Here is a 13,140-nt window from a genome sequence, read left to right as displayed (position 1 = left end):
GATAGATAGATAGATAGATGATAGATAGATAGATAGATAGATCATATAATTCATATCATATGTAAAATGCACTGCTCTACTGGTTTAGGTTATTTTACTCCAAAGGCAAAAAGCTGTTAACAGTTTCACCAACCTCTACTTTTTACAAGGAAAGCCAGCAGTGTTGAACTGTAGTGGTGTTATGCAGGTAGTAAAGACGCTGTTTCTCTGGAGGAAACCAGAGGAGCTGGTTTCCAGAGTCTGTAGCAGAGGAGCTATGAGAAATTCTACCTAGCTTTGCTACAATTTACTACAATGGTTTCCAGAGTCTGTAGCAGAGGAGCTATGAGAAATTCTATGTAGCTTTGCTACAAAAGTAGCAAATATTACAATATTTAAGTAGTGCTGGATGGCTATAATTAACCTCGTGGATGCTTGTTTTGGTACCTCATACAAACACAGTAATACAGAGACTTGGTAGCCTCTGGTAATCTAAATGGACATTTTGATAAGATATGTTTTAAACCTGTTGATAGTAGATGGGTTGGTCAATGAAGTTGTGTACTTACGGATTTCATGTGACTTGCAACAGTCTTTTGTGAAAGAATTCCCTCTAGTGGCAGAAATTAGATGGATCAAAGCAGCAACTGGTGCCACTGAAGAAAACACCAGAGGAAGGAATTAGATTTTGCTTAATGTACATCTGTCTTAAATAGAGCATGTAGCAGTCTTCCCTCACAGTGCTTCCCAATAGGACACAGAAAGCTTCTTTGTGTTCTAGGAGAAGAATACAGAATACAGACTCTGCAGACCTGTAGCTTAGGGAGGCACTACAAATGTGTTGCTAGCAAAACTAATATTACTTGATTTTTAAAACAAATTATTTTGGTACCAAAAAGGAAATACAGTATTTTATACATGAGTGTATGTAAGCATATTAAGGTAGTATTATTTTCTTTCATTTGGTGAGAATAAAAATTTGACTTCTTGTTCATACTCTCCTGTGTTTCTTGCCTGTTGCAGAATAATGACACTGAAGATGAGGAAAGATTATGGCGAGATCTTATTATGGAAAGAGTGACAAAATCTGCTGATGCTTGTCTTACTGCCATCAATATTATGACATCACCAAATATGCCTAAAGCTGTATATATTGAGGATGTAATAGAAAGAGTTATTCAGTACACAAAATTTCATTTGCAGAATACTCTCTATCCTCAGTATGACCCTGTGTATAGAGTGGATCCTCATGGTGGTTAGTATGCTAAGAAATCTTTCTGTATCAAAAGCTGTAAAAATTTCATCTACTGTATGTTGATATAAATTGTATGACTTTCTGGAGTAAGATTATTTTTTTATTCAGCTTCTATACTAATAGTACTTTCTTATCACATACAGCATCCTGACTTGTGTTCTTATCACATACAGCATTGTGTTAGTTTGAGGATGATGAAACAGAGTGAAAAAAACAATTAAATGCATCATCTGAAGAACTTAGTCATATAGTACCTTGGTTTACTGCAGTAATGTCAATATAACCAAAGTTTTTAGAGTAAAGTATTTAGAAGTTTGAAGTTCAACTGTTATGTATAGTTACTGTATGTAGGAATAAGTAATTTATAGTCATAATTTCCATGTATATAGTGATTTGTTTCAGGGAAAACTATTTAGCTTCTAGCCTTTTGTTTTCAGGTATATACCTACAGATGCATGGCTCCAGTTTCAAGAACTTTTCTAAAAATCTCAGGTCCATAATTTAGAGTGATTATGAAAAATAGTTATCATGCGAAATTCTTGTTTTCCAGATGATGCTGCTAGGTAGTTTTTCTAAATTGCTTTTACAAAGCTGTAGTCATGCAGTTGTTTTGGGGGCACTTTTTGAGGAAGATCATCTTTCTAGTATTTGTTTGAAACATTGAAAACATTAATGAATATATATTTTATTTTCTAGGTGGTGTTTTAAGTTCAAAAGCAAAACGTGCCAAGTGTTCCACCCACAAGCAAAGAGTTATAGTGATGTTGTATAACAAAGTTTGTGACATTGTCAGCAGCTTGTCAGAATTGCTAGAGATACAGCTTCTCACTGACACAACTATTCTTCAGGTATGTTTCTTCAGAATTCCTGTCCAAAAATATTAACTTTGCTTTTCGTGGAATGAATGTAAAGTGTGATTGTCTCAGTGGCATGAAGTTTGAATTCAGTACTAGCTTTTAAATTCTTAACATCAGAGTGAGTAGTTTGTTGTGTATTATGTCATCTGCATCTTCTCTTGTTTACTTAAGAGAAGTTTAACTGGATTGTATTCAAGTATAGAGTAGTAGACTCATTTATATTGGAAAAGATCCTTAAGAAATCAAGTCTAAATTGCCACATACACAGCTAAACCATGTCCTTAAACATCTCATCTGTGCATCTTTCAAATACCTTCGGGGATATTGGCTTAACCACTTCCGTGGGCAACCTGTTCCCATTCTTGACAATCCTTACTATGAATAAATGTTTATTAAAATCTAGTCTAAACCATCCCTGGCACAACTTGTGGCCCATTTCCTTTGTCTTGTCACTTGTTAGTTGGGAGAAGAAATAAACCTCCCTTGGCTACACCCTCCTTTCAGGTAGCTGTAGAGAGCAATATGGTCCACTCTGAGCACCCTTTTCTCCAGGCTAAACACCCTGATACCCCCTCAGCCACTCCTTGTAAAACCTGTGCCCTAATTTAATAACTTTATTTGCAAATAATATGAAGTAATTGTTGAATGCCTTACCTGCTGAATGAATAAGCTAATTGTGAAACTGCATAAATACCAGTTTGTTAGTCAGATATGCTTAAAATTTTTTTCCCTTGGTAGGTGTCATCGATGGGAATAACACCTTTCTTTGTAGAAAATGTCAGTGAATTGCAGTTATGTGCCATTAAATTAGTGACTGCGGTGAGTACTTTTTAATTTGCGGGTTTGTGTGCCTGTTCTTCTGAGATTTCTGTATTTTCTCTCTGGGAGAGAACTGAGGTGTAGAATTAATGTTATTCTTGCATGCTTTTACAGTTTGATATAATGAAGAAACAGTATTATATCTACCTGAGCTGCCCCTATTTGCAGAGTAGAAAGAAATTGCCTACTTAAGCAAGAAGCTTCTTAATTTCAGTTGTCATATGAAGTGTAAACACAAACGATTTTCCTCTTACCTGCCTTTTTTTATCTTAAGATTTTTTTTTTTTAATCTTAAATCTTAGCTTTGTGGTTTTCCTCATTTCCTGTGTTAAGATTGGAACTTATGCAATAAGGCATAGAACTAGTGTGGTATTTCTGTATAATAGTATAAATTCTTTTCCTTGGAAGAGGTGGCTATGTGAAAAAATCACAGGTAAAATATTATTTCAGGAAAAATGTTGTCGAACACAGATGTCCTTGTTCAACTGGGAGCTTTCCATCTTTGTAAGGATTATATACTTCAGTATTCTGCCCAAACAAAAGGGGAGGCAAAATCAACAGTTCTGACCCTGTAAATTAAAAGAACATGTCAGGCAAACATTAAAGCCTGGCACATGAAGTAAAACTGTTTTCTCAAATGTACTCTACAACCTATGTTTGTTCATGTAATTTTTGTTACCACAGTGTTTTTCTCTGTAATGAGTGAAAGAAATACCAAGTCCAAAAGCTTAGTGTTATACTGTTTGACTTTTCTATATAGTCTGTTATACCAACAGATTTTTTTTAAATAGAAGGTATTTTCAAGATCTATTACACATTTATATTATATAAAGATTCTTTTAAAATCTCTGTCTGGAAAAGTTTTTATGTATTTTATAAAGCATTGAAAAAGCAATGCATTAAAAATAAGGTGAATTATAATTTATTGCAGAGTCATGTGAAGTGTATGTTGTCATATATAATTATTTACAATATATTTTAAAAGCAGTATTTTATCTAACAATAAATCATTGTCTTATAACTCTGTAACTATTAAATAGGTGTTCTCCCGGTATGAAAAACACAGACAGCTAATATTAGAAGAAATTTTCACTTCCCTTGCGAGACTACCAACTAGCAAGAGGAGTTTGAGAAACTTCAGGTAACTTCTGACATAAATTAATAACTTACAGACTATAGCATTTACAGTTTTGTAGATGTAGGATTTTAGACTTCACTGATAACTACACTAAAAATGTGTCTCCACAAGGTGCACTCTTTGCAGGTTAAGATTTTAAAATTAATTGTTTGACTATTGTCTTGTAATAATCACTGTTTTTTATGGTTTTTATGATATCACTTTAGTGACTACTTAAAAAATAATTGAAATATCATATTATTTTACTCACTACAAATGTGAATGGGTGTAGTGGTAGTGTGCATTCAGAATTATTTTTTGTTAGTCAATTCTTTAATTCTGTTTGTATGGAGTTACATAATTTCTTTGTTGCAAAAGCTTTATATGAAAATTCTGGCTGAATTTCTTTGAGGACATACTCAGAGCACTCTTCTCAGGAAAGGAATAATTTTCATATCCATATCATCTCCTGTGTCAGAGTTCACCACGTTTTCGTGTTGTTAAGGGTAGCAATAGGTGGTATTGATATATGTGTGGGCAGTAAACTCATACTGTTTCTCAGGTTATATCAGGGAGAAGTCTTCTTACCAATTTAGGACAGTTGCCTGCTGAAGTTTGTAGTCTGCTATGCTGCTGCAGATTATCATAGGTGTAGTTCTTGTAAAAGTCAATCTAGGGTCTAAGTCATGGTCATTTATTTTCAGTTGTTTAGAAGTCCTACACATTTCATATACATTAAATACTATAGAAATAATAAATTATTACACAACAGTTCAATATATTTTGTTGTGTTGTGTTGGAGAGGACAAGGTATTATACATAATAAGCTTATTCTTAAGTATTTTAGCAGGTGTTTGTTTTAATAAATATTTCTGTAGCTCTTTCCACCAATGTACTTCAAAGATTCTCTGATTCCCAGCTCTGTGCTGTTTCAGTTCACCGCTTCTGTGAAAGAACAATACTTAGTGGTTTTGCTAGACCAAATGTTACACCACATGAAAATAAGCAAATTACTACATAAATGTCTAGAATGTAGATTTCTAGCTGTGGTTATAATTTTTGAAAGATACTACTTAAGAACAAAAATTTTTCTTGTGTTTTGTCTTTTTTGTTTACTTTTAGTGTTAATACTGTCTTTTATTAACAGGTTAAACAGCAGTGACACTGACGGAGAGCCTATGTACATTCAGATGGTAACAGCACTAGTTCTGCAACTTATTCAGTGTGTGGTGCACTTACCATCACCAGAAAAGGATTCTAATTCAGAGGAGGAATCAAACAAGAAAGTAAGTTATTTTAAAAAGCCTTTTTTATGTGTGTGTGCAGACATGATCTCTGTGCGTTCACAGGTATAATATGTTATTACAGTGCGCTCGTAATTAAACATCGTAATTTTATGTCTACTGTAATTTTTTGATGCATGAGAAGTGATGATCTGGAAATCACAGATCTATGCTGAAATAATAGACAAATGCATCTTCTTGTTTTTAGGTGGATCAAGATGTGCTTATTACTAACTCATATGAAACAGCCATGAGAACGGCGCAGAACTTCCTTTCTATTTTCCTTAAGAAGTAAGTACTGTTGCATTCTTTAGTGTATTGATAAAACCAACTCAAAATGGACAGTAATACTTCAAGACAAACCTGACCACTGAACAGTGATGAAATCCTATTCACAAAGTTATTTCTAATAATATACTTTATAGATGCCTAATAGAGCTTCTTGCCTAGACAAAAACGTTTATGGAAGAGAAATTCTGTGTTCTTAATACATTTAAGAATCCATTTCACAGTTCATGTAGGATTCCTTTATTAGGCGTCTCTTACTTATCTGAAGTCTGGAAGAGAAGGCTGAACAAAAATTTAAGTTGTGAAGCCATGTTGATTCAGTTGTCAGACATAAAAAACCTAAAAATTACTTTCATTTAGCTAAAGTTAGCAATGTCAATAGCTCAAAAAGGAATAAAAAAATATACCTGAATAACCATGGGATTTCAAGGAATAAGTCTTTAGGTTTTTGACATATTAATTTCTACATTTAAAGCTGAAAAGCTATTTAGTAAGCCATCTAGCAATTGCATGCTTCTGATATTAAACTTACGGATGACGCATAGAAGTCAAAAAGTATCAGGTATGTTAACTTTTGAGGGTTTGTTTTCTTTTTGTTGTAGTTTGTTGGGTTGTTTTTTAGCATTCTGATTGTAACCTTTGTGAAGCATAATACTGAGATGTCTTATCACTATCAGAAAAATGAAACCAAACTTAAAGAATATAAACAGACCAACTCTATTCTAGATTCAGTTTTATAAGTCTACCTGCTTTAACTACGAAGTTAATGCAGACTTTAATGCAAGGCTAAAACAAAAAAAAAAAATCTTAGCAACAAAATTCTACTTTTGTGGATTAGCTGCTTTATTTCGAATGCAGCTTGGAGTGATAACTGTTTAAGCTATTTTTCTGTAAATGAATAAAACAAAATTTCTGCTAGTGTTTCATTTTTTTAATTAGAAGTGCATGAAACTGTGTTTTTTTTATTAAACATAGGATTACTCTGTTTACATGAGAAGAAAACCTTATATGGCTGTTAAATTTGCTTACAAAAACTGTTTTATTTTTAACAGGTGTGGCAGTAAACAAGGAGAAGAAGATTACAGGCCACTCTTTGAGAACTTTATTCAGGATCTTCTTTCTACAGTCAATAAACCAGAATGGCCAGCTGCAGAGTTGCTACTTAGCTTATTAGGAAGGCTATTGGTAAGGAGTCCTGGTTTTTAACTATATGAATTAATTTCTTATTATAATGAAGACTTGTTTATTTCAGCTGAAACTACTGTAGGAATGGTTTCTGATTGTTGACACACATGCAGCATGTAAGGATTTTCTTGCATGTATCACTACTATGTAATACAAAGAAAATAAAATTTTGGTTAGAGGATCATGCATATGGAACTTGTTAAAAATTGTATGTGTAGTTTTTCATGGAAGTCCAGTTCCACTGTTTGGTTACATTTTCAACATAAAAAAGTGTCATTGCGTCTAGTAAGTGCATGTATTTATTTGGAGTAAAGTCAGCCTAATGGCTGTAATTACACATACTAAGTATTTTCTCTGTACTATTCCCTTAGTACAGAACCAGAAAACAACTTAGTGGTTTGGTTTTTTACAACTACAGCAAATGCTTATGACATTTTACAGAATGGGAATGTTTTTGTTTGTGTGTTTCTTGAGTGTTGCTCTCCAGTATAAATACATAATTAACACAGAAATTTGAGCTGCTTCTCAAAAAAATATTGTATGATCATGTGCTTGATAAAATGAAACTTTATATTTGTGTGAATAATGAGGAGGTAGCACTATGGTGCTTAAGACCTCTGCTGTTGAAGGTCTGCTATGCTGGTTGTCCAGTTTGTTTAATGAAAATACTTATTTTAAAAAACTCTAACAGATGTATTTAGACAGAGAGAGACCCAATAAAGAAAGAAGCATTAATATAATGTATTATATTGTATAATGCATAGGTAATGTATGTGTGACATCATAGTAAATTACATAATTTTATGGAATATGGAAGTTAGGTGAAAATTTCAATAAGGTAAAGCAATCTTTCGTGAGAAAAGTTTCAGTGGCATTACTAAGTATTTATTTTTAAATGTCTATTCTGCTTTTCTTAGGTTCACCAGTTCAGTAACAAATCTACAGAAATGGCATTGAGAGTTGCATCGCTTGATTATCTTGGAACTGTAGCAGCAAGACTGAGGAAAGATGCAGTCACTAGCAAAATGGATCAAGGATCTATAGCCAGAATCCTCAAACAGGTGTGTGAGACACCCCATGGCAACTGAATGGAGAGCTATCCATTCAAATACTTGAAATTTTTAAATGTATGTGAAAAATTGACATTATGGAGAATCAGTCTTCATTCACTGTTTAGGTTCCTGAACCAAATATACACAGTTTTTAAGTATCACATTTGTTAGCTCATGTCTTCCTTGCAGCATTTCTGTAGGCTTCCTATGAATTAATTAATTACAGTGGTTAAGCCAGTTTTCTTGTGACAACATAGAGGAAATAATGGAGCAAGAGTTGGATTCTACCTTAAGAGGCCTTAAAAATAGATATGAACCTGCATTTGCTATTGCAAAGTGGTAACTGAGCTTCTGGCACTCAAATTCAGTCTTTGGAGAGTTAATCTATTAGTCTTGTAAGGTTAGTTTTTATGTGGTGTAATTTGAGGGTTTGGGGGGATGTTGGTGTTTTTTACTGAACTTGTGTATGTGTTCGTAGTGGGTGGATGCTTGCCAGATGCCAGACCCCCACCAAAGCCACTCTCTCACTCCCCTCCAGAGCTGAACGGGGAGAGAAAATTTAACGAAGGGTTCATGAGTTGAGATAAAGACCAGGACAGATCACTCATCAAACACTGTCATGGGCAAAACAGGCTCAGCCTAGGGATATGAAGTGAATTTTTTACTAACAAAATCAGAGCAGGCTCATGAGAAGTAAAACAAGCCCTTAAAAACACCTTCCCCCCACTCCTCCCTCCTTCCCAGCTCTACCTCCTACTCCAGCAGTGCAAGGATACAGGGAATGGGTGTTGTGGTCAGTTCATCACCCATGGCTTCTTCTGCTGCTCAGGGAGAGTTGTTCCCCTGCTGCACAGTGGGGTCTCTCCCACAGGAGACAGTTCTCCATGAACTTCTCCAATGTGAGTCCATCCCACAGGCAGCAGTGTCCCTCAAACTGCTGCAGCCTGGGTCACTCTTCCAGGGATGCAGTCCTTCAAGGACAGGCTGCTCTAGCCCAGGAGCAGGGGCTGTCTCTCCACGGGTCTCCCACAGGCTCACAGCCCCCTCCCAGGCATCCATCTGGCCCAGTATGAAGCTCCTCCAGGGGCTGCAGGTGGATCTCTGCATCTCCATGGATCTCCCTGGGCTGCAGGGGCACAGCTGCCTCACCATGGGCTGCACCAGGGGCTGCAGAGGTATCCCAGCTGCAGTGCCTGGAGCAGCTCCCCCCCCTCCTTCTTCACTGACCTTGGTGTCTGCAGAGTTGTTTCTTTCACATGTTTACACCCTGCTCTTCCCTGTCCACAATTATATCTGTGCAATAGGGTCTTTTTGTTTCTTCTGAAATCTGCTATCACAGTATCACAGAGGCATTACCACCATTTCTAATTGCTTCACCCTTGGTCACCAGCAGGTCTGTCTTTGGAGCCACCAGGGATTGGCTCTGCTGGATAGGGAAGAACCTTCTGGCAGCTTCTCACAGAAGCCACCCCTGTAGGCCCACCTCTACCAAAACCAGGCCATGCAAAACCTCTCATTCAAGAGTGCATATTTGGATTTCTGCTAATGCTGCTCAAAATCTGCAGGGATGGCAACACATGCTAAAGCAGTGTATGCATTTTGGCTCTCTACAGTACATATGATGAGAAAATCTCATGTCCCATTTGCCCTTTTAAAAACGGGGACTTGCATTTTTCTTATGGACACTATACATTTCTTTCTGAACTAACTGTTCTCAGGATTTCCCTTTCACTTCCCTGAAAAGGTTACAGATCTATTATGTATACTTTATAATGACCATTGGATTTATATTGATGGAAAAACTCCTGTACTTTACAGGAGTTTTACTCTACTCCTTTATGATGCTGATTCTTCCCTTAATATTTTTGATCAGAGTATTCTACAACATACAGTGTCAAATCTTTATAGCTTAATATAATTTATACCTCTGTATGCTAACTAATTCTCCATTGTTTACAGTGATTCTGACAATTTTACATTATGCTTAGTGAGGAAGAGTTTCAGAAGAACCCTTTTGTCTCTTCTTATCCCTAGAAGTTGCAGTAGTATTGAAAAGTATTCTAGAAAGATATATACCTGAGCAGTGACCTGAATTTTACCATTTGGTTTCGGGATTTTACAGGATCACTAGGTTGCTAGGCATTGGCATCTGCAGAAAATAAAATTGCTGTGGGCAATTGAGGGCTAAAAACATTTTTTTCAGTTTCTCAGAAAGCTTAACAGCAGTGATGGTAAACGGTACCATCCATGCATTCTGGAAGGTGTGTACTATGCAGTACCATCAATCAGGGTAGACTATTGTGTTACTTATAAATTTGTAAGAGAAGAACAATGAGTTCGTTACAGCTGACCTTCACTTTCCAGTTCAAATGGCAAGAAAATAAGAAGAACCATTGGTAGCTGTTGTCATCAGAAACTTAATTCAGAAATTAACTCACACCTCTACAGATTTTTCTTTCCTGCTAAATTGAATAGTTAGACTCTGTTGGATATTTTCTTCTACACTCTGATAACATTACCACAATATTTGTCAATGATTAATAAATGCATAAATAATCTCTGCTGTGGTTTGGACCCATAGAGATAGTTTTAAGGGAAAACCTATTCTGTTTTGACGTTTTCAAACAGCATTTTTTTTTCTTTAGAAGTAGATTGTAGTTTATTTGGACACTTGTGAGTGCTTTTTATTAGTTTATCTCTTGAGACATCTATGTTCTGGGTTTGTTAATTGTACCTTTCTCTGCTTGCTGATGTTTGCAAGCTGTATTATATGCTGCATTTGTGTCAAGGTTCTCAGTGCTGTTAATACAGAGTTTAGGATGGTTATAAGTTAGCAGTTTCATTGCTGAGGAAAATTTTTTTTGTAACTGAAGAATTTTAAGTCAAAAATAATTTTTCTACTTTCATTTTGATTATTGAATGTGATTTGTTATAGGCTTCACAGTTTGTCTTTGTTTGTTCTGGGTTTTTTATTTGTTTGCAAAGTAGTTAGACAGTTAAGCATCAAGCACTGCTTGTATTAAGGTAGTTTTCCACAGAATTTTCAAATTTGTGCAAGGCCAGAATTTCTACTCAAAATTTACACCTATATCAGAGTGTTAAATTACATGGATGTAAACCTAATCAGTATTACATGTCTTGTAGGCATGTTTTGAACTTTTGAACTCTTTCATTTTGAGGTAAAAAAGTAATACCTTTTTCTGCTATAACATCAACAACTGCAAGGATTTGTGTGTTTCAGTATAATATTGAGGAAATAAAGGTGGTTTATGGGTTTCATCCTTTTTTCTTCCTCTGTGGCAGAGGGTTCTCACACAAGATCATAGAATGGAAATGAACCAAATCAGTCAGTCTGTTTTAAAACCAGGCTTATTTTGCTCTTAGTATTTTTTTTACTTTATAACTAATTGGTTAAAAACTTACTAATGCTCTACAATTATGAAAACAATTGACTTTAGTGTATTTTATATGTGGACATATAGATTTTCAGATGGTAATTACGACTGTGCTGTATTCTTGTTTATAACTATCTTTCTACTTCTGACAGGTTTCAGGAGGAGATGATGAAATTCAACAGCTTCAAAAGGCTTTACTAGATTATCTGGATGAGAACACAGAAATTGATGCATCATTAGTGGTAAATTTCAGCTTTCTGTCATCAGGAATGTATGAAAATAATTTCAGTAGCATGCGCTTCATGAATAAAATAATTTTAGATTACACATATTAGTGCTTCAATTAAATTGTCATTCTGACATGTACTGTTGTTTGTATTTTCCAAAATAATGTTGATGCATTAGATTCCCTAAATCTCATTATAAATCTGTTAATTTTCTTTTTCTGTATCTGTTGGTTTTGTTTTCTGTGCATCCTGCTCTATTTCTCCAGTTTTCTCGGAAGTTTTATATAGCTCAGTGGTTCCGTGATACAACTATGGAGACAGAAAAAGCAATTAAATCTCAGAAGGATGAGGATTCATCTGAAGGAACTCATCATGCGAAAGATGTTGAGACCACAGGACAAATCATGCATAGAGCAGAAAGCCGCAAAAAGTTTCTTCGCAGCATCATTAAAACTGCTCCATCTCAATTCAGTACATTAAAGTATGTTTCAGTACACCTTATTTCTTTATTCTCCACACATTTGATGTTTTAAGTAATTTTTTTATGAACACGTCCTGATTGACACGTGGAATTTGTTTCAGGATGAATTCTGATACTGTGGACTATGAAGATGCATGTTTGATTGTTCGCTACTTGGCCTCCATGAGGCCGTTTGCCCAGAGCTTCGATATTTATTTGACACAGGTAAACTCTCCTGGAAGTCTTAGTATAGTGAAACACAGTTGAATTCTGATTCCAAACACTTTCACAGCAATGTGCCCTATCTGGCCATTGCTGAGCAGAGGTATTTACAGGCCATGGTAACACCATGTGCTTTCATATTCTGTATTGAGGCCAAAAGTGATTGGGTTTTTTTTTTCCTTGCATGCACTTTGTATGTTATTATGTGCACACATTATTTTTTTTATTTATGTTTGACTATGGCAAAATCATTATATGCATACAGTAAGAGGATCATTACAAAGTGTTGAAATAATTTTCACATCATCTGTAAGATGCTCCTTTGGTAAGATTAACTCATAAAATGGAGCTTAATTTGATTTGAAAGTAAAAGCAAGGTTGGCCAGTTGTTTGCAGTGCATGTTGCTGCCACTTTGGAAGCTGCTGTTTGACCAGTGTAATTTCGCACATTTTCTGTGAGAAGTACACTAATGTATTGGCACAGTGACATGTTTGAAATTCATTACTAGTTTAGGTTGCACTACCTTGAACTGATCTGCGTACAGTGCCATTCTTGTAGTGCCCATATCCAACCCCTTGAAAGAACCATGGTGAAAGCCACAACTGAATGACAAACGTAGAATTTTTAAGTTAAGAACCTTATAATCCATCTTAGACAAGTATTAAATCCTAGTAAATATCCATGTTCAGTTTTCAGTGCTATGAAATGTCACTTACATGCACCTTTTTATTCTGACAAGATAAACTCAGTTATTATTATTTTAGTAATATTACTTGTATGTTATTCTCCTGCATTTTTGCTCCTAATTGTTATCTGCTACCTTCCCAAAACAATTGAATCTTTATTTTTGTTCTTTTCTAGATTTTGCGTGTACTTGGTGAAAATGCAATTGCTGTTCGAACAAAAGCCATGAAGTGTTTGTCTGAGGTTGTTGCTGTAGACCCCAGTATTCTAGCCAGGGTAAAAAGGAAATATCTACCATTCACATATGTTCTTCTGT

General features: G+C 35.3%; 1 protein-coding gene across 7 annotated transcripts in view; it reads left to right on the top strand.

The window, feature by feature from the left end:
• Positions 1–13,140, top strand: part of NIPBL (NIPBL cohesin loading factor) — a 147,194-nt gene that overhangs the window by 113,000 nt on the left and 21,054 nt on the right. For all 7 annotated transcript variants that reach the window (XM_085042738.1, XM_085042744.1, XM_085042740.1 and 4 more), the window contains 12 exons: positions 1,003–1,234; positions 1,931–2,082; positions 2,830–2,910; positions 3,951–4,051; positions 5,175–5,313; positions 5,519–5,601; positions 6,651–6,783; positions 7,701–7,844; positions 11,383–11,472; positions 11,724–11,938; positions 12,040–12,142; positions 13,002–13,100. In XM_085042738.1, coding sequence (XP_084898864.1) covers positions 1,003–1,234; positions 1,931–2,082; positions 2,830–2,910; positions 3,951–4,051; positions 5,175–5,313; positions 5,519–5,601; positions 6,651–6,783; positions 7,701–7,844; positions 11,383–11,472; positions 11,724–11,938; positions 12,040–12,142; positions 13,002–13,100 — 1,572 coding nt within the window. The remainder of the gene's footprint in view (positions 1–1,002; positions 1,235–1,930; positions 2,083–2,829; positions 2,911–3,950; positions 4,052–5,174; positions 5,314–5,518; positions 5,602–6,650; positions 6,784–7,700; positions 7,845–11,382; positions 11,473–11,723; positions 11,939–12,039; positions 12,143–13,001; positions 13,101–13,140) is intronic.

Source organism: Lichenostomus cassidix, chromosome Z, assembly GCF_008360975.1.
Source record: "Lichenostomus cassidix isolate B80296 chromosome Z, HeHo_3.0, whole genome shotgun sequence".
In the NCBI taxonomy this organism is placed as follows: Eukaryota; Metazoa; Chordata; class Aves; order Passeriformes; family Meliphagidae; genus Lichenostomus; species Lichenostomus cassidix.
The sequence above is the reverse complement of the archived record's forward strand: the minus strand, read 5'-3'. Positions and strand labels throughout refer to the sequence as shown.